The sequence below is a fragment of the Liolophura sinensis genome, chromosome 13, assembly GCF_032854445.1.
Source record: "Liolophura sinensis isolate JHLJ2023 chromosome 13, CUHK_Ljap_v2, whole genome shotgun sequence".
In the NCBI taxonomy this organism is placed as follows: domain Eukaryota; kingdom Metazoa; phylum Mollusca; class Polyplacophora; order Chitonida; family Chitonidae; genus Liolophura; species Liolophura sinensis.
Genome location: NC_088307.1, coordinates 2,358,336 through 2,384,224, shown reverse-complemented (window position 1 = coordinate 2,384,224; position 25,889 = coordinate 2,358,336). Strand labels below are relative to the sequence as shown.

The window sequence follows — 25,889 nt, the reverse complement described above, 5'->3', positions numbered from 1 at the left end:
GCTCGTAGGACACGGGTGACAATAAGTGATTCACAATACTCGTGTGGCTATTTGCACACTCTAAAGTTTATTGAAGACAACTTGGTTTCCACCAATATGATGCAAAAATCTGTACATCACACAAGGGAAAGTTTGTCAGTAACTTGACATAGGTGGACAGATGTCCCCTGGCACTCCAAGTTTCCCTCACCCATAACATTGATTGAAAAATTATTGAGATGGAGCTCAGATAACCATCAAATCAAATTGTTCTGGTGTACCTCTGTAACTACAAACATCACATTGTTGTTTATACTTCATAAGACTCATAGTTGTATATGGGTTCAATAGAAATAATAACAATTGCCTCATAATGATCGCAGTATTTGGATTGAAAGCTTGTGAAACGTTTACAACTTCATTATTATTACATTGTTTTGTTTGCAGTAATTATCCTATAAAGAGAAGCGAAAAGGTCCTGTCTGTTTTCAACAACTTTGACGATTATCACAGTGAAGAGACGTTATGGCAGATCTCTGAGAAAATCAAGCCACGTGGTGGAGTGAAGAAAAAAGTGGAGTCTACGGAAGAAGCAAAAGCCTCTTAATGGACCAAGAGACAATCCATGCTAATATCATCATCGGTGCTCAGTCAGTTCATTTGGGGTGTCACAGTTAGCCATGTGACATATCCCCAATGCCTAGCTTGACGTTTTAAGTTGTGTTCAAGTTGGCTGAATTTTCAAAGACAGAAAACTGTTTTCATGCCTTCAGCCTCCAAAAGCCTGAATTATTTAGCAGTCTTGTACAGTTTTTGTGGACAAAAGCAATTTTTGTCCAGTTTTGCAATTAAGATTTTTTTTTAAACAAAGTATCTGTGATGTTACGTTGTGTAATTTGGTATTATTTTACACAAAGTTTTAGTTTGTTGAATTTTTTTTTTTTTCCTTTTTTTTTTTTTTACAATTTGCGTGCATGCTGGTGTTAGTGTACGGGGTATTACCCCCCATGTTAGTTAATATGAGAGCGAAAGCAGGCTGTCAGCACTAGTACCTTTGCCTTCTTTCACTCTACTCTTTGGGCAGGAAATAAATGGATGCCTTTTTGATTTTAGACTACTGATCTTTTTCTACACTTAAATTTACCTCTTTCTTGAATAATACCCTGTTTAAGTGTTGCCTGTGTATCAACTAGTAGTGTAGCTATTTTTAAAATTTAGCTCTTCTTATCCAGAAAGAGAAAGGTAAGAGTCAAATGTCCTATGGGCAAGAAACGAGTCAAGTCCATGGCAGTGTTATTAATAGTATTGTTCACACTACAGGTTTGTCATTAAGATGCACTATGTGGGAAGCACTTTTCTACTTTCCTAAAGCAAAAACAAAGTAAATTGATCTCTGGCTCTAATGTAACTTTATATACCTCCTGTAGTCGGCTGTTGTCATACATCTCTTCCTTTCTTTTGTTTCATATATTTGTCTCATTTTTACGTTTGTACAAAATGTGGTATTTTATCAAAGCACAAATACGAATTCTAGTTTTGCCATTTCCTTATATTTCTTCCCATGTTATTGGTTGTTTTTGTTTTGTTGTCACAATTTATCCAATGCATAATACTTGGAGGCCTTGCAAACTGATCCCACAGATAGGCTACGTGCTCACTTCTCAGCTGTTCTCACCTAATTATGGGGTCCCTGATAGTGTAAGTTACAAAGTAATGCTTATTCCATGCTCAAGTCATCTTGCAAGTAGGTATCTACAGACTAGTGTGCCTGCACACTTCTCTTCTGTATACATCTGTGTCAGCACAAATTGTCCATTAGTGCACTTCTGTGTTCACAAGCTGGCACTGCTTGTACACATATACATGTATACATATATAAGCAAATTATCATTGCAAACAGTGGAGCAAAATCACATTTCCGTTTCATGCTTTCTTGTGTCTAGGAACAATCAACTGCTGTACTGTGACATTAGGACAACATTTCTTGATGTACGTTTGTCAGGGTGTAGTTCTTGCCAATTTGTCAACGTCCAGATACATGTTTTGTGTACTTATGGAATATGTTGACAAGCCTAAAACATGTTGACGATGTGTAACTTGTTTATAAAGTACCCACCCGTGACTACTGACTGAAAATATGGACAGCAATGAATTCATTCACGTATGCACTTGAGTAATAACTCAAAAAATGGATTTCTTAAGCTTTGCTCCAAGAATGACAACAAGTTGATGTAGGATCAGATAGTGAACATCATCGTTAAATTTTATTTTCAATTCTCGTATTAACTTTCATATTTCATTCTTATACATTACAGTATAGTACATACTAGCCTTATCATTGGTTAATGAAATTTATGTTAGTTTGGGGTGTGGAAATGCATTTGTTGAGGAATGTACAGGTGCACACGAATATGAATTCTGTAGACCATGGAAGTAGAATGTCAATCTAACAATTCGGGAAGAAGCTGTTAAAATGCTTCCTTCCTGATGATAATGACGCCAATGTAAATATCAAGTTTAATGGACTGACCTGTATGTAGTAGGTAATATGGTAGCTCTGAGATCGGTTGGCCACGACTCTTCACAGCTTAGCTCCCACATTAACTTTGTATTTCTGGAAGCTAAGCTGGGAAGAATGGGATGAAAGGTCTCAGATCTAGTAATATGGTTATTTTGTACATGGAACAATGTGGTGGCGCAGATCAACATCTTACCGGGTACTTGGGGCTGGAGAAAACGAAAGGAAAAGTTGAAATGTGCCCTTTTGTATAACTGGTCATTTTGGACTCTTTTAATTTATTGCAGTTGTGGAAGATGAGTTGTCACATGTACTTGCGGTCAGGGAAGTTACTAGATGGACTTCTCACAAGAATACATAAAATCGTTATTAACAGCAATGTAATTGTTCTTGGATGAATTGTACACATTTGTATTTATTGAAGACCTGACCTATGGAATTGAATCGCCTTTTTATATGTATATTTTGCAAAAACTGTGTTTATTGTGTATCATAGACTCAGTACGGTATGGTAGACAATTATTCTCAGTGATTTTGTACCTTTCATAAAGTGACCTATTCACTTGATATTTGCTTATGCTATTTTGCCTGGAATGTGCCTCTTTGTTGTCGTTTCTAAAATCTTTTTGCGAATTGTCATTTATCATACCTATTACATCTAATGGAATTGTGAAAAAGTTGCCAAAAAGGACAGAACAGTGTTTTCCAAAGATTGCAACCTTAGAAAGGTTGTGCAGCAGTTTGTTTTCGACATTGTCTAGGTTTTATGGAGGGAGGTAGAAACCCATTGTAACCTAACTAAAATGTTACCAATGTTTTACTTGGGGGAAGAGTTATAACTTGTGGCCAAAAGATGACCGCATGAAAAATAAGGCTGAATGTGAAATGTAAAACGTAGACCGGTATGATATCAAGAATCGGCAAACTTCGGCAGGTTAGCTTAAAGATTAACTCACGGCGTCAACATTTATATTGCAAAATTTTTCCAGTAGGATAGGTGTCCAAACTTTTTGCAAGGATAAGAGAACTCTACAGTAGTAACTATTGATTCACTGGTGTATCAGGCCAAATTGCAAACGATTCAGGCAACATTATTATGCATTGTTAGGGAACTCAGAACTCCCATTGTTAGTGTGGACATCTGCGTTGTTGTTGTTGACTTATCAGTGGCGAGCTGAAGTCTCACCATTGTGCTTTCACCAAAACGAAAGCTTATTTAGGGGAATTGTACTGCCACGTGTTTGAAAACTCGGACTGACATTTTTTGGATAAGATGAACATCTTATTATGGATATTGGTGTCGATATGGTACCTGTCTTAATTTTGTCCCAGATACACTTGTGTCATGCTCGACAGATTGTTTTTTAAAGAACAAATGTGCCAAGACAAACCTTCCATTTTCTTTGTGTCAATCTTTTGTTTCATGTCCTGTTCTATGGACCTTGTCAAACATGCAAGCCACATTAGGCACATTGTACGCTCCATCTTGCAGCATGGTTCACTTCATTAATAAAGCCCCTGTTAGGACAAGTGTGATTCTGATTTTGGCAAGATTGTGATCGTAATGGTGATATCGTTCAAAAATTGAATAACAAAGGCAATGAGTGCCATATTTGTACCTGTATTTTGGGATATGTTATGTGACGGATTGTGTTTGTCCATCCGCACTGTGTTGACACGCTGGCTTCATCTGTTCAACTCACATCCAGCCTTTGTGACAATCATTTATACACAGATTTTCGACAGTCATTTAAAGGGGTGTATATCGTTAGTCCAGATGGGACATAATCATCACCAATCCTGATGTAGAAATCAAGAATTAGGGGAAAACACTAATTAACTGTCATGTCCGCCGTTGTGGCAAGTTGTTCTCTTTGGTAGAAATTGTTCCTGTGTGTTGACATTCTCTCTCCTTACCGAATTCCTGTAAATCGAAGGCGTTATCAGATGAGCAAGCCTTTACAACGGCGCGGTCTTCGTATGCTTTTGTGAAAAAGCAAAAGAAGCAACGGTTCGCTTTGTGTTGCTTTAAATAATCTGGCTTTTTCAATGGTGTGTTTGTGTTAGGATGAAATCGTTACAAGTATTGCCGACTGGAGTTCCTAGAGGATCTCGAGGCGTGGGCTGTAGTGCATTAAAAAGAAAGTTGTTTTTGTTCAAGGTAATTCAGTTGACCGTGAAGTTCTGGAAGGTAATCTAATATGAACAGAGTTTGACTTTTTGCGGTCAGAAGACACCTCTTCCGTCATGAATGGTAGCCATGATTTTCAAGAAGCTATATTTGTAAAGGAATATCTCCTGAATATCACTGAGCAAAGAACAATTCACCCAAAAGAACGGCATTATATTCAGATTTGGTTATGACGATGTGAGAGTCTCTTAGATGTCCTTATATACGGTGTCTTCTCGCCGTGACCTTGAGGTCAAAACTTTCACCCTTGAATGTGTTCCAAGATAGTGTTTTATCTCCCGTAATGTATACCTCGTCTGTGTTGTGTGTACGCCTGTACACAGCTAAGTGTTGTCCCCACTCCCACTCCCCACGTGTAAATATTTGTACAAACTGGTTTCTCTTACCGTAGCCTCCCCATCCCCCATTGAACATGTCATTAACTTATAGCTCAGCAGAGAGTGGTGTACAAAGAAAATAAAACAACGTTTGAATCCCATCAAAAGAAAACTTTTTGTCTTTGTCTTTCGTGACTTTTACTGGCTGCTCAGTACATATCATTATACTGATGACCAGGGCGCTGGATCACGAAGCAATCTTAGTTATAAGGCAAAACTTCAACCATTCAATTTGGTATGTTCCTTTCCATTGATTCCCACATGTCCAGTGCTTAAGTTGATAAAGCAATAGTTTGACATTGTCACATAAGAAATAACAATTGTAAACGAGGTTGAAATTTTGACTAAGTCTGAGATGTCTTCGTGACCCCGGGGCCAGATATGGTCTAATGATTGCTACTTCATTCTCAGATTTTCATCAGTCTGACGCGTTGTTTAAGAGGCAGTCGGTCGGCCCCTGACCAGTTAGGTCAGAGGCTCGAGTCCCAACTCTTGGTGTGTCTGCATCTTTTAGTCAAGAGGTTTGCCAGACCGATGTATGCCAAAGGGCGGAGGTTTACCCCGGCCACTCTGGTGTCTTAATTCCACCAAGGATGGCTTTTGTGCTTAAGTCATGGTGCTTAGAGACGTGTCATTTTCTACTTTAAGCATTTCCATGAACATTTAGAATAAATAATAAGCAAAGTATCCAAACCACAGTTCAAACCATCAACCGAGGAAACAAAATCCATTGTCAAACTGAGATCAATTGACAAGAGTGGATTTCCCTGGTTGTGTAGGAATATTTACCAACTAAACACACTGTCGTCACTGCTCTGTCTGGAAAAATATGTCTGTAATAATATTTATTTATTTATTTGTTTATTTATTTGTTGCTGAACATTAAACTCAATAATAGTTCACCTAATTAGACAATGGAAGATATGCCCAGGGTATTGGTGGAAGATAAGTGCTCTTCAAAGAACATTTAGGCTGAATCAAGGGCCACACGAGCGTCGTGGCGATTGGAAAGCTAGCACCTTTAAACAAAAGACCTTCTCCGGCTGTATTTGTGATGTTGATTGCCAGACAACTCACAGGATGTAACAAACGCTGCAAGGTGAGATATGTGTACACGACATTCGCAGGACCCTTTGTTATTGCTACTCCTGTGGCAAAGGTGAACTGACAGAAAACTGTTGTCATCTGTGTGCTATCTATGAAGTGCAGGTGAAATGTATCATCATTTTGTCTGCGAGGATTTTTGTCTGCCGGGGCTTTTGTCCTGGATTCAAAGAGTCTAGGTAAAATATATTATGTGGAGAGTCTAGGATAGATATCTTTGCTAAACACGAATATTTAAAACAGGTTCGAGCGTGATAAAGGTTGCCCTTTAACAACTACAGCACAGAGTGGAATTCATACCAGAAAATATGTAGGCATAGGTCTAGCTGCCAGGATGTGAATTCAATCTGTACCTATAACAATACCTATACACTGATGATATAGGACTATGACTCCCCCGATGTTATTAATGGCAAATTCAGGCAACTCTGCGAACGCAGTATCTATACTGTGAATGGCATAACCCTTGTTCTTAGTTGAAATGAAGAAACCTTTGTGCCTTTAACCAAGATGTAGCGGTTACTGTTTCAGAAAAAAAAATTACATACCCATGAAGACTTGGTTCTTTGAAGCCTTAAACCATGCATGACTGCTCATACCAGGTGAGGCGACTGGTGAGAAATCCATTACATATACATGGTTTGCATTACATATTACATAGGTAAGTCTTAATGCTTGTCCCAGTTTAACATAAAGCATATATGGCCGTAAGACTACAGTATGAATGCTTTAACTCAAACTGCATTTGAATAACTGATCAGAGAGAACACAGAGGTAAATACCCTATTAAGGTCATTTCAGATAAAGTAACAGAAGATCGCTGGCTGCACGTTTAAGTACCTGGTCCAGACTATCTCAGTTCAAACCCCATTGACCAGTGATCTCGCGTGCATAACTTAGGACCAAAACGCCCGAATTAAACAACTTTCGGTACTAACGAAGTTCCGTGAGACAGGGCCCTGTACATGTCTTTCCACAATAGTTTGGATTGAGAGTTAATGCCGTGTGTCCGTGTGTATGCATGGACGGACGTGGTGGGTATGCCCATAGCCATGCCGTGTGTCCGTGTGTATACATGAACGGACGTGGTGGGTATGCCCAAAGCCATACCGTGTGTCCATGTGTATACATGGACGGACGTGGTGGGTATGCCTATAGCCATGCCGTGTGTCCGTGTGTATACATGAATGGACGTGGTGGGTATGCCCATAGCCATGCCGTGTGTCCGTGTGTATACATGCACGGACGTGGTGGGTATGCCCATAGCCTATGCCGTGTGTCCGTGTGTATACATGGACGGACGTGGTGGGTATGCCCATAGCCATGCCGTGTGTCCGTATGTATACATGATACCCATTCGGATGCCATGTATATGATGACGTAAATAACTGCGAAGGAAATCATTCTGTGCGAACTTGTGTGAAATTGATGTATACATGGACGGACGTTGTGGGTATGCCTATAGCCATGCCGTGTGTCCGTATGTATACATGATACCCATTCGGATGCCATGTATATGATGACGTAAATAACTACGAAGGAAATCATTCTATGCGAACTTGTGTGAAATTGATGCACTATATTTGGCAAAGATTCAACTCCCATTTTAGAATGATAACACCATTTTAAACACCAAAGTTTCAATGGTTCATGAATATACGTTTATTTCATAATTATATGATAGGCCTATAATTCTTGTCATTTAAATTCTATAATTCAGTGAAATATAAATTTCAAGAAAGTTGACTAAAACGCAAGTGTACATGTGTTTTACGAGTTTATTCCACTTAATTATCTAGACAGTCGGTTTACAAATTAGTGAAGCCTTGTCAGTGTGGACTTGGATCTAGTGAGTTTCGTACGGTGAATATTGCGGTGCTCTTGCCTCTGGAACTGGAAATAAAAGGGAAATATTTTTTGTTTAAAATAGCATTTCAAATTCGTACGTTGAGTATAAAACAGTATTGTAGTCCGACGGGCACATTTGATTTATTTATTTTATTTATTTGATTGGTCTTTTACGCCGTACACAAGAATATTTCACTTATACGACGCCGGCCAGCATTATGGCGGGCGGAAACCGGGCAGAGCCCGGGGAAAACCCACGACTATCCGCAGGTTGCTGGAAGACCTTCCCACTTACGGCCGGAGAGGAAGCCAGCAGGCACATTTGACTTTTGTACATATAGGCTAAGTATTTCGCACCGCTGTAATCGAGAGGATTTACAATTATCCGGGAACACCAGCTTTGTTCCCTTTGCAACAGCCACACCACACGATTGCTATACCAGGCATTGGAGGATTTTCCCCAGAAGTTCAACGTGATTGGTGAACTAAGCATGGAGGATTATGAAGCAAACCTTCACGCGAGTGGTCGACCAATCTCATGAGAGGATTATTCAAAGGTGATTGGCCAGTTTGTACAAGCAGTGTGTCCACGTCCTTGTAAATGCTCTTTGTTTTGGGAACATTCATTTTAAGTTTCCGCTTTATGTGCGAGTGGAGCTAGTTCAATACCACCCCAAGTCACACAAACCACAGCAAAGCTGCAGTTAATATATACACAAAACGACATATAACCGAATATAAGGTACTATTTGGGAATTTTGCGTGCATGCGTTTCTCGAGGACTAATGGCCCCAATTTAATTATCACACATAGCAATTAATTCTCTTGAGCTTATAGACAGTTTAGTCTTCCTGGTCGAGTAATGTATCCATAATTCATTTTGCATACTAAATAATGCAAAAACTGTCGGCGCCATATTTTGCCCCTAGAAAAATACGGTGTTCGCCACAAAGGCTGGAATCCATGGAAATTAAGGCATCGCATTAAAATCATGGTTCAAAGAGTCGAACGTTGCTAAAATCAGGTATACATAACTTTGTCCACTATTTCAGGGTTTTCAGGGAAACCCATTTGGTATCTTCGATCCTCGTCATTCCTTTACAGTCAATCCCACACCCTACCTCCATCTCTCCCCCCCCACCCACACACATCCTACTACATGAACTATTAAAACTGACTGCAGCTCGCGGAAACTTTGAAGCCTCTCGTTACTACACTGTCCACCCTGAACATAAGGTGTTTTACATATTATTATATGTTAAATGTGACGACAACAAAGCATTTTGACACATTCTAGACCAGTGACGTCTTATAAATAGCAATTAACATCGCTTCCTTACCGATGCCTCGTGCCGGCTTGACAACCATGGCGGGCGTGTTGCCGAATCGGCCGGTTTTCTGCTTGTCCTTTAGTTCCGGGAGTACGTCCGGACTCTGGTAGGACCTCCGGTATGTTGTGTTCAACGCGAACTGCATTTTGGGTATTTCTCCTGGTGAAGAGAAAACAAGAATAGTTTAGTCTTACATAATATCATATAGTATTAGATACAAGACAGCTGTTCTCTTTGTTTTATGCATGTTTGGGTTTGTGATGAGCAATTCCGTACTACACATTTGGTTGAATTCATTAAGGTTTACAAATGCGGCGTTCATCTTTCCGTATTTTAGTGACATTATAAAAGTTATTTACGTGTAATTTCATGTATTTATAACTATAGGCTCTATTTCACCGGTTACGTGTGACCATTTGCCAGCTATTACACTGCCATCGCTGCTCTGGTCTTACTCTCTATGCTGTACGTATTTAATTGTATTTAATTTGTGTTTTACGCCGTACCCAAGAATATTTCATTTATACGAAGGCGGTCAGCATTATGGTGGGAGGAAACCGGGCAGAGCCCCGAGGAAACCCACGATCATTCGCAGGTTGATGGTAGGCTTCTCGAGGAAGCCAGCATGTGCTGGACTTGAACTCACAGCGATCTCATTAGTGAAGGGCTTGAAAGGGCGTGTGATTTGCTACTATTTATGCATGTACATAAACAGTTAGAATAAAATCCTAACTGAGGTAAGGTGACAAGAGGCCGTATTTCACCAGTAACATGTGTATGCGTCGAAACAGACATTCGTGTATCAGTTGTCAACCAACAAGGTCAATAATTGCAAGGACAATTCCCAAAACGACGTGTAACACAAACCACCAAAGAACTAAGAGTACGAAAATAGGACGGAATCATGCAAAGAGAAGTCAGGGGTTTTCAAAGACACTTGGTGGCCATTTTCCCACTGTCACACTATCGTCGGTGTTCTGGTTTTACCCTCTGTGCCGCACGTCTTTAATTATATTGTTATAGCTAGCGAAGGTCGAAATAAAACATATGTCTCTGTTGCTCTTTGATTGCAACTGTTCATATATCTAACGTGGCGATCTAATTTAACAGGATGAATATACAGCCTCTAGCCCCAGAGTTAAGCGGAATTAGACGCAGTTATGGGGGAAAAAAGGTGCCAGAGATTCTGGAAGCTCTGTTCCTATTTACTTACAAGAGAATTGTACACAGTGTAAAACTTAACCAAATTAGAGTGAAGGCGTTTGAGGGGTTAAACACTGACAAACTAGTTTATGTGGTTATAACTCGTGACGCTGAAATCGTCACATGACACACTGAATGTAACAAAATGCTACAAGGAAAGATATGCACACGCCATATTCAGTATATTGCTATCCAAGTAAGGATAATGAAGAGTGTACAAACTGAAACTATCTCTCTTGTCAAGTCTGTGAGAGAGGAAAACGTTTTGGTATTTGTACAAAGATAGTTCCACATAAGATGTACCATGTGGATAGTCAGTGGTTTCCTTTAAATCCAGCGAAGGATGGATATATCTTTCACAGCCTTCGCTATATAGGATTGTTTAAGACCAGCAGATTATCAATATACCGTTTAGATCGGACCTGGTGAGGATTACTCTTTAATAGTTTCTGCATATAGTCGTATCAATACGAGAACAGGTACTGGTCAGCCAAAAAAAAAAAAAAAGAGGGGGGGGGGGGGGGGAAAGGGGCTCAAAATTTGTACCAATTGGGATACCTATAGACATATTTATATATTTCCCGAATTTCAGAGATGTTATTAATGAGAAATTCAAGCAACACAATGACCAACGAAACACCCCATGAAAGGTATCCACGATGAAGTATTTCTTGCTTTCACGTTAATGTGGCAGTTACCAGTTTTATTAAAAACATTAGTAATTAGTAATATCAGTTAAATCTTTGCCAGGAATGGAAGTGTAGAGAACAGAGAAATCCAAGGGGATATGACCGAAATCATGCTGAAGAACGCGGGGTTTATTTCGAAGCGAACTAATCAAAACCCCCTTATCAGTACCTTCAGTCGAAAGTGAAGAGTTTGAGTGTGAAATGTGTCATTGTAAAGCTGCTTTTCAACACTTAAAACTACAAACCTAAGCATTTAAATTCAAGTTCATTTCTGGCAGCGGTATGTTGCTGTGTATACTTACTGGTTCGCTTAAACTCCACTTCCGGCACGTCTGACTCGAAAGGTGCGCTGAAATTCACCCATCCTGCACGAAAAGAAATGAATTTAGCAGGTGAGTACTTGTCATCAGATATTACGCAGATGAGTGCATGTCCTCACAGATTGCCCAGGTGAGTGCATGGCCTCATAGCTTACCCAGGTGAGTGCATGTCCTCACAGATTACCCAGGCGAGCGCATGGCCTAACAGATTACGCAGGTGAGTTCATGTACACTAACTACCCAAGTCAGTGCATGTCCTCACAGGTAACCCAGGTGAGCGCATGTATGCTGTCTACCCAGGAGAGTGTATGTCCTGACAGATTACTCAGGTGAGTGCATGTATGCTGACTACCCAGGTGAGTGCATGTCCTGACGGATTACCCAGGTGAGTGCAAGTATGCTGACTATCCAGGTGGTTGCATGTCCTCACAGATTACGCAGGTGAATGCATGTCCTTACAGATTACCCAGGTGAGTGCATGTATACTAATTACCCAGGTGGGTGCATGTCCTCACAGATTACGCAGGTGAGTGCATGTATGCTGACTATCCAGGTGAGTGCATGTCCTCACATATTAGGCAGGTGAGTGCATATCCTCACAGATAACCCAGGTGAGTGCATGTCCTCACAGATAACCCAGGTGAGTGCATGTCCTCACAGATAACCCAGGTGAGTGCATGTATGCTGACTACCCAGGTGAGTGCATGTATACTAACTACCCAGGTGGGTAAATAACGCTTACATATCACCCTACCTGTTACATAAGCATACAGTATGTATCACGTATAGATCGTGTGCTTCTTAAAGGTGGAGAAAACATAAAAATTATACAAAGTTCAGCTGAAAGAGTGAAGTTGAAAATAAGAAGTTGAAAACACCTGAAAATAATTGGTGGGTATTTGGGACCACCTCTTGGTACGTTATGTTTTTGTATAATAATGTCATAACTGAGAATGTAACACAAGTTTTACAAATATATTTGCACTAGAATTTGCTCTTTTCAGCCAACAAATGTGTTCTTGTGATCATATTTACATTTTAATATATTCATAAATATTATCATAATTCAGATTAAATTCATGTGCCTGGATATAAACAGCAAATTTACATTCGAATAAATTTATCAGACATGCGTCACCTCCTCATTTAGAACATTATTATACAAAGACGATATATTAGTATACCAAGATGTGGTCCCAATTACCCACTACACAAAAAAATATTCTCTCTTGAAAGAAAAAATCGGAATACATTGAGGCCATATTCACGTTCGTCTGATTTTGTCATCATTGTTATCTCTTTTTCCCTTTTAAAGCCACGCGGTATTAGCTAAGTTACGCGGTATCACAGCATCACACATCAAAACGATGTGCTTTTTTCTACCACGTCTTGGGACTTAAAATCCATCGTCAGTTGGTGTGACAACAGCTTTGTGGTCATCGGTCCATATAACATAATATACGCTTTATCCCTATGATCACGTGATGCACATCAGATTTTTTATCTGTTGATACATGCATGATGGGGATGCACTCTATGCTTTGTTCCCTGTTCTGAATGAAATATTCTTAAGTAAAGCGTAAAACATCAGTAAATAACTAAATAAAATAAATAAACAAATAAAACGGAAGTGGTCCATACGTTGATATCTGAGCATCAAGGGCAGCTTCTGCTTTATGACCTCGAAGTCTTTGTTCCAGATACTGAATGCCTGCAAAAGAAAAGGCAAGAACAAGTTGTCGACATTTTATCATGGTCATCATGTAACAGATTCAGTTAGACCTAAGTAAAGTTTCAGGTTCAAACTCAAATCATTATTACTATTTATTGATTTATTTTATTATTGGTACTGAAGGCTACTATTAATTCAGTTTATTTCATATTTTATTTATTTATTTATTTCATTATTTATTCTGCGGATGGTCGTGGGTTTCCCCCGGGCTGTGCCCGGTTTCCACCCACCATAATGCTGGCCGCCGTCGTATAAGTGAAATATTCTTGAGTACGGCGTAAAACACCAATCAATCAAAATCATCATTATTTATTTATTTATTCTGTATTATTTTTTGGAAAGCTTACCGCTTTTCCATCCGGGACCTGGAATGATAATCCCTGGGGATGAGGGTTCAGGCTACGATCTGGAGACAGAAGTCGGGGCTGAGGCCTGCAGATCTTAGGCAGCTTTCCTTCTGTAATAATGGGTCGGTAATTATTCGCCATTGTTGTTCTCGGATAATGCGACCTTTTGGTATATATGTTCGCCATTCTGGATAATGAGATTCAAACGTCTGCACCGAGAAAATAAGATTGCCCTTTCCTGGATCCAAAGTTTACAAAGCCCTGTTTATTTGATGCTGTGACTCGTCTGCTACCTTCGCTATCTTGCTGTTGCTACGTGGAGTTTGTGACGTCTTAGAAGTATAGTCTGCTATGATGTATACGTCACAAACGTCAGCCGTTCACTAAAGAGTGAGTGAAAGTGCTGACGTCACCCCGAGGGCCGTTTCTGTGTACATACGTTATCCTAGTTCCGGGCTACTAGAGGCGCTTCCGTCCAGAGTAATTTGGTTGGTTCCTTGGCTGACTCTCTTACCATGTATTTTATTTATTTATTTGATTGGTGTTTTACGTCGTACTCAAGAATATTTCGCTTATACGACGGCAGCCAACATTATGGTGGGTGGAAACCGGGCAGAGCCTGGGGGAACACAATGCAGGAAGACAATAGTTGCGGGATGTAACTCTGAAATCGCGTGTTGGTCGATTTACATTCAGCAACTATGGAATCCAGTTGATTGGCATATTGTCACTAAGGTCCGACCTCAGCGACGCGGGAATAAGTCGGAGGAATCTGGTAATTCAAGATCCAAGGTCAGGTTTAAAACCGTTCCTCGCTTTCCCTAGCCGCACGGGACTTGCTGGATCTGATTTTATTTAGGCCAGTTTATGAGTGTGTATGAGTAGAGGAATCCCGACAAAGTCATCGACAGGAAACCACCGCCCTTCATTATTTATCTGACAATTAAACCTTCTCTGACTTCGGGCCGCAGCCGAAATAGTTTGATCTGAATGTGCATGCGGTCTCATTGGTCAAGGTCGATTAAACCGAGCAGTGGGTCCCAATTACTCTGACAATGAAGGAAATGAAGTAAGGTTCATCAGACGGACAAGTAAAAAATGTGCATTAAAATACTTTCATTTATTTTTTAGATATTTTTTGTAGGTTCCTGTAGAGAGTTAAATGTACTCAAACGTTTGAATCCCATGGAGGGCTTTAAGGAAATCAATTCCTTATTAGATTTAAAAAATTAAATCAAAATTAGATTTTCCCACTCTAAACACAGATTTCATGGGTTAAATTGTTCTTACTACAGGCGAAAAAAAGTAATGTTCACAAAAAATGTCGTCTATGAGTGAATGTGAGGGGGGAAATAGGTGATATGGCGCCAGAGTAAGCCTACCTGCCACTGTCAGTTTGCTTCATAAAGTACACCTAAGAATTCAAACGCAGTTGAACGCAGTTGAACGCAGTTCGTTAACAAGGCAATTAAGGAGACTAGCTATGTATTCTGTATTATTTGAATAAAACGACAAAGAAGGACTGACGGAAAGGATAATACTTAGAAAAGCTAAAAATATACATTTATTATTTATTTTTTATTATTTGATTGGTGTTTCACGCCGCAGGCCTACTCAAGAATATTTCACTTACTGGTATACGACGGCGGTCAGCATCATGGTGGGAGAAAACCGGACATAGCCCGGGGAAACTCACGACCATGCGCAGGTCTGCTGACAGACTTTCCCAAGTACCACCGGAGAGGAAGCTGGCAAGAGCTGGATTTGAACTCACATTTTTGAGAGGTTTCTGGGTCAACGCGCCGCAATTGTATGCTAACCACCTCGGCAACAGAGGCTAGCTCCCCATGCATATATTTATTAATGCTGATTGTAGCATATCTTATTGCCATCACAGTTAAATCGCATGCAGATTTTGTTACTTTCCATCTAAAATACAAACAAACGAAGGCTAATTTAAAAATTTAATCTTCTGACAGGCACTGGGTTTTGGTGAACAGGTTGTGGTGTTATAACCTTTTAATGGATTCCATACCCAGGGATCACGAAACTGTCTTGGAACTTGTGCAGTTATCCCTGAAATTGAATTAAGAATTTATAAATGCTAACTTTCATTTTTATCATGAAGATATAAGACAACTCTTAATACTTAGTGCAAAAATTTTTCAAGCAAGTCACAATTTCAGCACAGTAAAACGTTTTGAAGTTAAGATTAGTGATTTGTGAGCTTGATTTGGCATGCCAGAAAACTGTGTAATAAATGACATTAGGAGTGGCCTCCCCTTTGTTAAGGCCTTCTTATGTGTTGGAAAGCGAAGAAGTGCACCCGCCGCGGAAAATCAAGGAATTGGACTTGTCACGTGGAGGCAGAGACGGTGCACTATCGAGTGTGAAGTAGACGAAGAGCTCTTTGCGAGACGGGTACAAATTGGCGAAGCATTGTCTCAGGTCCGAGGAATGACGTGGTGAGAATTCGTAAACGTTTGGCAAACTTGACTGAAGCTTCACTTGCCTTTATTTTTAGGATGACTAACTTTTGGTACCGGTAGCTGTCATAACCTGCTCGTCTGGCTGAAGACAGTTACCATGGACATGGTCAATAAATGCGTCGCTTGAGTCAGCTTTGTGACAGCTTTGTCAAACTCGTGACTTTAGCAGGTAATCCTCTGGAGTATAGTCAAGTTCATCGGTGTGACACCAGACGAAAAAGAAGCGGAACTTGAATTTGGGTTGATTACTTTTTTCAACGGCCTCTGCAACCAATGTTTTAAAACATTCTGAGAGAAATATGGGGTGCTGAGAAATAGTCTGCAGAGTTTTATGAAGCTTACATCTTCAATGACACAAACAGATCAGTTTCAGCATCATTTTTTTGCTTAAATTGCGCTGAAAATAAGGCTTTACTGGTTGGAAGGGTTGAAGATTTATACAGTCTCATTAAAATTAGATCAGCGAACCACAAAGTGATGCAAGGCCTATGAGGGACACTAGTTCACAGGAGTTCCGAATGGGTTCACTCACATATGCACCGGAAGTTGGGGTTTGAACCCTGGCGATACACAGCCTTTGCTCACAAGTGTTGCGTAATATGCGCGAATGCCCCCACACGGAACTCTCGGGAACTTGTGTCCCTCACAGGCCCTATACATACGACCTGATTTTAAAGAGATTCACAATAAGTTGAGATTGATATGATGTGATAAATGTATAAATAATCACATCAGTTCTTTCAAATCTGTTTTTCACAATGTATGCATGAGCATCTGAATAGCAGATCAGCTACCAACAATGCGTGCATGAGCATCTGAAAAGCAGATCAGCTACCAACAATGCATGCATGAGCATCTGAAAAGCAGATCAGCTACCAACGATGTGTGCATGAGTATCTGAAAAGCAAATCAGCTACAAACAATGCATGCATGAGTATCTGAAAAGCGGATCAGCTCCCAACGGTGCGTGCATGAGCGTCTGAAAAGCGGATGAGCTACCAACGATGTGTGCATGAGTATCTGAAAAGCAGATCAGCTACCAACGATGTGTGCATGAGTATCTGAAAAGCAAATCAGCTACAAACAATGCATGCATGAGTATCTGAAAAGCAGATCAGCTACCAACGGTGCGTGCATGAGTATCTGAAAAACAGATCAGCTACAAACAATGCATGCATGAGTATCTGAAAAGCAGATCAGCTACCAACGATGCGTGCATGAGCATCTGAAAAACAGATCAGCTTCCCACAATGCATGCATGAGTATCTGAAAAGCGGATCAGCTCCCAACAATGCATGCATGAGCATCTGAAAAGCGGATGAGCTCCCAACGATGCGTGCATGAGCGTCTGAAAAGCAGATCAGCTCCCAACGATGTGTGCATGAGTATCTGAAAAGCGGATGAGCTCCCAACGGTGCGTGCATGAGCGTCTGAAAAGCGGATCAGCTCCCAACGATGTGTGCATGAGCATCTCAAAAGCGGATGAGCTACCAACAATGCATGCATGAGCATCTGAAAAGATCCGCTGGATCAGCTCCCAACTATGCATGCATGAGCATCTGAAAAGCGGATCAGCTCCCAACAATTCGGGCATGAGCATCTGAAAAGCGGATGAGCTACCAATGATGCATGCATGAGCGTCTGAAAAGCAGATCAGCTACCAATGATGCATGCATGAGCGTCTGAAAAGCAGATCAGCTCCCAACGATGCGTGCATGAGCATCTGAAAAGCGGATCAGCTGCCAACAATGCATGCATGAGCATCTGGAAAGCAGATCAGCTACCAAGAATGCGTGCATGAGCATCTGAAAAGCGGATCAGCTGCTAACAGTGCATGCATGACCATCTGAAAAGTGGATCAGCTCCCAACAATGCGTGCATGAGCATCTGAAAAGCAGATCAGCTCCCAACAATGCGGGCATGAGCATCTGAAAAGCGGATCAGCTCCCAACTATGCATGCATGAGCATCTGAAAAGCAGATCAGCTCCCAACAATGCGGGCATGAGCATCTGAAAAGCGGATGAGCTACAAATGATGCATGCATGAGGGTCTGAAAAGCAGATCAGCTACCAATGATGCCTGCATGAGCATCTGAAAAGCAGATCAGCTCCCAACGATGCGTGCATGAGCGTCTGAAAAGTGGATCAGCTACAAACAATGCATTCATGAGCATCTGAAAAGCATATCAGCTGCCAACAGTGCTTGCATGAGCATCTGAAAAGCAGATCAGCTCCCAACTATGCATGCATGAGCATCTGAAAAGCGGATCAGCTCCCAACAATGCATGCATGAGCATCTGAAAAGCAGATCAGCTCCCAACGATGTGTGCATGAGCATCTGAAAAGCGGATCAGCTACCAACGGTGCATGCATGAGCATCTGAAAAGCAGATCAGCTACCAACGATGTGTGCATGAGCATCTGAAAAGCAGATTAGCTGCTTATATATGTAAAGCTGCATTCACATGGTGCAATTGTTGTGTGAATCGGTTGAATTCAGCTACTGAGTCAAATGAAAATACGACATGTGCCATTTCATGTGATCATAGCTTCCCCTAAATTGGATCATCTGAATCTGGCTTATGACATAGACTTGTCCTTATTTCATTGCCCTTGTCAAACTCGATGAGATGCCTTCGACAAATATAGCACCGTGTGACCAAACTTGCGACATTGATTTCTTTCTGGTGTTAGTTATTTTCGGCCATCAGCACGTTCCTTATCATGGTTAAACCTGTTGTCCAAAGCCCTGAAAATGTGATATGTTACGGCCATTGCACGACTGTTCATTGTTGCTTGTACTAGCCAAGTCAGCATTTCAGGAATCTCGCGTAAATCACGCAGCTGGTGAAACAGGGTGGGGGCTCTGATGAACTAACATGGCTAAGACACGGTGTGATTATATGCCAGGCTGACAGATCCGTCTTTGCGAGAGACCTCACCCTCAGGGCGTTAGCCAGACACCCGTCCACCCGTCCAACTGGACGGGCAATCCAGCCAAAAGTGGTATTTTGGACGGGCAAAATTTTGAATCAACATTTTTTTTTGGGGGGGGGGGTAAAAACAAAATTAATATATTCAAGATCGTTCCATCGAAACATACGTGAGGTTGCGTTGTTGTTGTTGTCTGCATTGGCGCTCGTAATCAGTGACAAAATCATCTGAAAATGACCGAGTAAGGATATGGATCCGAACTACTTTCGTCAAAATACGATATTTTAAGGTACAATAAAAGTAAAGTTCGCGGGTTAATTTTGAGAAGGGCTTCAGACTCGCACTCTGTACACAGTGCCGACCGGAAAGGATTGGCAAAACCCGAAGATTGACGATTGGGATTGCAACTGCGTAGTCCGAGAACTTTTTCTTTCACACGTGCTCATTAAATTGTCAGTTTGTGCGATGGGTTTTTACTAGTTGTAGGCATGTCGAAAGGGAAAATTACGGACTTTTTTCGGTCAAAAGAAATAACAAATCCCAGTAGCAGCAGTAGCCATGTCGATGTCAGCAGCGAGAGTGACGGCGATGAAGAAATTGTAGGCGACCCACGAGACAGGAGTCCCATTAAGCGCGCGACAGGCACGGCGAGTCCCAGCCCACAGACCAGTACTAGTAGGCCTACTGCCAGCGCCAGTGGGCCGAGCTGGAGTGTCAGTGGTGAACGCCGCGAGACGAACGCTGCCCCAGAACAAAGTGGTCGTGTTCGGAAATTTCCAAATTCCTGGCTCGACCAATTCCCATGGCTGGAATATGATGAAGTTGAGAATGTTATGGTGTGCAAAGACTGTAGAGAATTCGGAGTAGAAGGTTCGTGGTCAACCGGAAATAACAATTTCAGGTACGATTGTATTCTGTCACTACTACTGTCACTTGTTATGTTAGGCTAGTGTCAGCTCAAACTTTGGTACCCATATCGGTTTACTCGTCTTACAAGTTACATTGTAATTTCTACATAAAATAAATCGACACTTGATTTGTCAATATGTCAGTAAAACCAGTATCTACAGTATAGGCCTAATCAGTATCAATGTGAGTTTTACACTCACTTTGATTGAATGATCATATGATAGTGATAAGGCCTATACTGGCTATAGTGTACTTAAAAATGGAGAAAAAAAATTAAGATTGACTGATCTCAAAAGATAAATGCCTGCTTTGTTTCAGTTATTAAATTTAACAGTGACAACATACTTCATATAGATTTATTTATTTTTTCTTTAGATTAAAGACCGTAAAGGAGCATGTTGCTTCAGATGCTCACAAAACCGCAGCTGCTGGAAGTCAGCCTGGACAGGTTTCTCTTAATACCCAGTGGCGGAAGGAAAGGGAGGAAAGGAGAAAAGCAATAGTGACTGCGCTTAAAACAGCTTACTGGCTTGCTACAGAAGAAATGCCCAACAGGAAGTATGGCAGCCTGATCAACTTTTTGCAGGAGTTAAACTTGAAGGAGGCTAAATTCTTGAACAGGGGAAAAAATGCAAAGTACACAAGCCCAGATGTGTACAATCAGTTGACTGAATGTTTGAGCAAGGTCATTTGGAGGCAGCTCAAGTCCGGGATCCGTCAGTCCCCAACTATTGGTATTGGGATTGATGAAAGTACAGACAGGGCACAGGAAAAACATGTCGCAGTCATTGTCAGGCATATTACTAAGGAGGGCCGTGTCACAACAGACTTTTTGTCACTTGAAAGAATTGAGGACGGTACGGCTGTTGCCAGTTTTGAGGCACTGAATATTGTGGCGAAGAAACTGGATGTTCCGTGGAAAAAGGTTATGGGCCTTGGCGCTGATGGGGCGTCTGTCATGTCTGGGGAAAGGAATGGTCTGCGAAGTCTGGTGGAAAAAGAAAACCCCCACTGTACGTATGTGCATTGTGTCTGTCACAGGCTCAACTTGGCAGTATCACAGGCCTGTAAAACTTTTCCAGAAATGGAAACAGTCAACAAAATACTGTCAGCTGTGTACAGCTATATAAACCAATCCCCAAAGAAACACCAGGAGTTTAAAGAAATCGCAATACTCCTAGAGGCAGACAGTGTAAAATTTAAGAGGGTGTTTGAGATAAGATGGCTGTCCATGGGGGAATCGGTTCTGGCTCTTATCAAAAATTATGAACCATTGACAGTCTTTCTTAGCCAGGAGGCAGACAGGGGTGACCCAGTGGCAGTGGGTTTACTGCAGCAGCTGACTTCCTTCCTCTACCTCGGCCTTCTGTTCCTGACTGCTGACATTTTAGCAGCCATCCACCACCTCAGCAAACTGTTCCAGTTCCGCGACGTCAGCTTCAGTGCTATCCAGGGCTCAGTAAGTAACACTAAAACAGGCATTTTTGTCTTCAAAAAAGGAATCTTGTCATATTTGTGTACTGGTAACTAATAATGATGACCAAAGTCATTACTCTCAGTTATTGACATGGTCAATCAAGTTAGACTGATATTGAAACATATGGTTAAAAATTAAAATGATACATCAATTTTTGTAAGAACTTGAATATATATTTGCTTTGACATGTATATACATTTATATATATATGTATATTATATATACATGTATGATGTTTATGTCATATGTTGTACACATAAATGTATTTCTGTAAATTCTGTATCTGTATGGTTTTATAATTTACAGCTGAAGGACTGTAGAGACACCCTTCAGGCAATGCAAACACAGGATGGTCCACATCTAGGAGCAATGATGGCACAACTTCAGGCAGGTGATCCAGAAGTCTTCAGGGGCCAGCGCATCAGAATGCTACCTACAGGACGAGGGCAGCATCAACCTCTGACAGAGCGTTTCCAAGAAGTGCGACGGGATTTCATCCAAGAAATACTGGATAATCTTGAGAGTCGTTTTCCACAAGTCACCCTCTTGAATGCCATGCAGGTGAAACTTGTTTCATTCTGATGTAATCCTCCATACATATCATGTGCACTATTACTTAGTCATTAAGTATTTAATGTAATACTTTAATACTGACCATGTCTGAATTATATCACGCTAAAAACAAAAGCTTCACATCATGATGTGTACATGTATATTCATTGTGTTATGTTCTATTGACAGGTATTTGATCCCATGGCCTATCCTCAAAATCCAGAAGACCTATTTCACTGGGGCAACAGCCATCTCAACACACTGTTGGAGTTCTATGGAGAATCTAAGGAAAATGCTGATGGTGTTCGTTTTGACAGGATCGTTGATCCAGATGTTGCAAGAGGAGAGTTCTTGCCCTTCAAGCGAGTGCTTCATAGAAATAGGAGTGACGAGGGTGCAGCGACACCTAGATTTCTGAGACCCATTGAACTCTTTGAAAAGATCTTTGATGCCAGGGACAGATTAGGCAACAGGCAGATATTTCCAGGTGAGAAAAACTGATTTTAATAAATGTTTTATATGTAGTATGTTTATGTACATGTTACATGTTCTAGCAAAAGCACTTTCGTCAAACATGTCAAGTTAACCAAAATAATGGGGAGGTTGGGTTGAAAGCTCCGTTTAATTAATCATTGCATTGCATTGCAACAGTCAAAATAAAAAACACAATATTTCTGTTTCTTTTACAGAACTGTTCAAGTTAATGTCTGCCAGTGTGACAGTGATGGTTGGGAATGCAGAGGCTGAAAGGGTGTTTTCTGCCCAGAATCGCATCAAATCCAAACTTCGCGCGGGGTTGACGGTGGAGCACCTGGATCACCTGATCAGGATCAGCTACGGCAAACGGCCAGCTTGTCAGTTCCCCTTTGAGGAGGCAGCAGATTTGTTTTTTGAACAAAACAGAAGGATTTAAGACATTCAAAGAAGTTCAATCACTGTTTATGAAATGTGTTTACAAACCTTACACGTACTGCCTTAGCTATAACCAGCTTATTTTGTGATGACCAGTTGGCCAAAAAAAAAGTTTTTTTTTGTTTCAAAGTGTATTAACATTATATGTATGTATACTAGATTGTGAATATTTTTCTAACATGTAAGTTTTCAAAGTGTATTCATATATGTATTCAGATGACAGAAATGATGTTTGACATGCACTACTGTGTCACTGTGCCAAAAGTTAATTTCGCGACATAGATATGTGACTGATAGTACATGTAATTGAATTGTGTTTTGTTTCTTGTATTTTACAAAGTTTATTTCTACCTACTGTGACTTAGCTGCTCAAATCGTATGGTGATTGGTGACACTACTCTGTCACTCACTAAAAAGTCACAGATTCAGTGGTGATAATTTTGCCTGTTCTCAGTCTCAGTTGTAAGAGCTATGTATACTGTATTCTGATTTGGTTCCGTTGCATTTTAATGTGAAGTAGTGTAACTGTGAGTGACATGCACCTGCTGTGCCAAATTACCATGCATTTTGATTGTTTTCCTTTTATATGTATTTTTGTGTATTTTATTATTCACAGTTTATTTATTTCTACTTCCTGATTCACAGCATTCACACTTGAACTGTCAGAACTGCTGTGCCAAATTGCCATTGTTTTCCTTGCATCTGTATTGAATTGTGTATTTTACAGTTCAATCGTTTTTCTACCTCCTGTTTCACACTTGGTTGTCCAAAGTATAACAGATTGTAACCTTACATAGTTTAAAATAAAATTTATGTACTCTTTTTAGTGATTCGCACTCAGTGTCAGTCATTGGTGGGAAAAGTGTGATATATTGGGTGCCCCTAAAAACTGTCAATTTCTTGGTTCTAATAGTAATACATTATTTCCAGTGATATAATGGCAATTAAAGCTATTAAAAGGTCTTGATTTTCAATGATACAGTGGCGATAAAATGTCTCCCGCGGCAGACCCCCTGCTTATTTACGGGGGCCTCAAACGGCAGCCCCCAAACCCCTTGCCTTTTGGACGCCCTACTGTCAGATCCTGGCTAATGCCCTGCTCACCCTGCCCATCCATATCTGCGTTAACTTGCAGGACTCCTGAAATGCCAACTCGGCTTATTGAAATACAACGTTATTCCACCATGACCAATTACAGACCAAGGGAAGCATGTTTACATCAGAGTATTGTATCAGAGTATTTATGTTTACCTGTTTCCCAAATTTCTTATTAGTTTTTAAATGAATTGGTCATGTTGTGTTATTTATTTATTCCTGTGACTTTAGTGTTGTCTGTGTTACTAAGTTTGATTGACAAGTGGGATGAACTTGTGTGTGAACCCTCCTAGTTTGAAATGACGGTGCCCAAGGTCAAGTGTTGAAACGTGGATCATGATTAGAGTATATTCGGACAAGAGGGTGTCTGATTTTCAGCATTGTAGTAGGAAAGTGCAAAGATAGTATTCAATTTTTCAATCTGTCTCACTAGAACTCAGGCTTGTTCAAGTAACTTCGAGGCGTGGCTCACAAATTTTAAACTCATTTAATCCAGCTGGTGTTCTGAATGTTCCTTAAGTTATTTACATGTTAAATTTGTATGGCACCACTTTTAATAGTTTGTACCTGACACAATGAGATTTGATGCTCGACAAAGTCTTTGTCAGGTTCTTTATTTGCCAGCTTGTGGTTTAAGTCCTCCTCAGCAGATTACATTCAGCACAGGTTTATGTGTGTTAGTGCATTCCATTTGTAGACTGTATTAATTTAGATGCAATCAAGCATCCATCCTGAGTAAATTACTTGGCAATGCAGTGAGGCAGAAAGCACGCCCTTCATTATGCAGGTGTAATTAATGCCATGCGCAAGTTGATGTTGTTTGTTTTGTAGAATATAAAGTGCTGTCAATCAGCTGGTGGTGTTCAATAAGCATTTAAATCACTTTGCAGCCTGCACATGTACGACTTCTGCTGTGTGAAGTGAAGAGCACTGGATGTGGTAAGAAAGATTTCTACTATACTCCTTAGTTGGTTCTGTTGTTTTTTGTATATCTAACATAGTACTTTGGTTTTCATGCATTGTAGGCTGTGTAATGCATTGTAGGCTCTGTAATTGTAGGCTGTGTAATGCATTGTAGGCTGTGTAATGCATTGTAGGCTCTGTAATGTATTGTAGGCTCTATAATGCATTGTAGGCTCTGTAATGTATTGTAGGCTCTGTAATGCATTGTAGGCTCTGTAATGTATTGTAGGCTATGTAATGCATTGTAGGCTTTGTAATGCATTGTAGGCTTTGTAATGCATTGTATATGTAGGTTCTGTAGTGCTTTCATCAGTTCATGACAGGCACACCTGGAGGCACATATTAGACCATGTACAGTAAGCATGTGTCATGGATCTGGGAAGCAGCATTATGCCTTATGGTTATAATAATAGACATAGCTGATGGTGCTATATCACAGGGAAATTGGACTGACAAATATTACAGTTCATCATCTTAGCTCTGCATTGATGTCATACATGTAGCTGATGTGAACCAATCACTCATGTGCACTCTCATGTGACCAATGTACTGGAAGTGAAAACAAAGCGAATTAATCCTGGTTAGATAGGCATTGAAGAAGATATTAGCATTAAAAAAAATGAAAAATATAGCTTTTAGGTACATTATTCTTTCAGGAAAGGTAAGCAGAATGTGTTTGGCCTTCAAATATGGCCTGTATTACTTTGGACTTTAAGAATCAGCTTTTCATCTCATGTAGTCTCTGTCTTGTTGATCACCTCCTGCTCCTCGCCAGGAACCCAGGTGCTCCAAACTATGAATATAAACGTTCAAAATGGTGAACAACTAAACCAGTATTAAATGGTATAGGAAGAAAAGCTTGCATACATCTGAATTTCCTGACGTTGTAACTGTTGTGGATCCTGTTTGTGAGTTTGGTA

General features: G+C 40.5%; 3 protein-coding genes and 1 long non-coding RNA gene across 7 annotated transcripts in view; 2 read left to right on the top strand and 2 right to left on the bottom strand.

Moving 5' to 3' along the window:
- Positions 1-3,152, top strand: part of LOC135481095 (rap guanine nucleotide exchange factor 1-like) — a 97,060-nt gene extending 93,908 nt beyond the window's left edge. For all 4 annotated transcript variants that reach the window (XM_064761029.1, XM_064761028.1, XM_064761027.1 and 1 more), the window contains one exon: positions 427-3,152. In XM_064761029.1, coding sequence (XP_064617099.1) covers positions 427-586 — 160 coding nt within the window. In that variant the 3' untranslated portion in view covers positions 587-3,152. The remainder of the gene's footprint in view (positions 1-426) is intronic.
- A 4,803-nt stretch (positions 3,153-7,955) lies between these two features.
- Positions 7,956-11,605, bottom strand: LOC135480414 (uncharacterized). Its single transcript, XR_010445931.1, has 3 exons — positions 11,543-11,605; positions 9,358-9,507; positions 7,956-8,062 (listed from the first exon to the last, which is right to left on the bottom strand). It is a non-coding gene; the product is annotated as an uncharacterized LOC135480414 (long non-coding RNA).
- Positions 11,606-12,637: 1,032 nt separating this feature from the next.
- On the bottom strand, positions 12,638-13,884 carry LOC135480394 (uncharacterized). The gene is made up of 3 exons (XM_064760224.1): positions 13,640-13,884; positions 13,202-13,271; positions 12,638-12,645 (listed from the first exon to the last, which is right to left on the bottom strand). Exons 1-3 carry the CDS (start codon positions 13,823-13,825, stop codon positions 12,638-12,640), a joined length of 264 nt encoding a protein of 87 aa, XP_064616294.1. The 5' UTR covers positions 13,826-13,884.
- Positions 13,885-19,183: 5,299 nt separating this feature from the next.
- Positions 19,184-24,004, top strand: LOC135480297 (zinc finger protein 862-like). The gene is made up of 5 exons (XM_064760101.1): positions 19,184-19,962; positions 20,346-21,429; positions 21,754-22,008; positions 22,189-22,486; positions 22,689-24,004. The coding sequence occupies exons 1-5, from the start codon at positions 19,550-19,552 to the stop codon at positions 22,910-22,912; spliced, it is 2,274 nt and encodes a 757-aa protein (XP_064616171.1). The 5' UTR covers positions 19,184-19,549; the 3' UTR covers positions 22,913-24,004.
- The last annotated feature ends 1,885 nt before the right edge of the window (positions 24,005-25,889 follow it).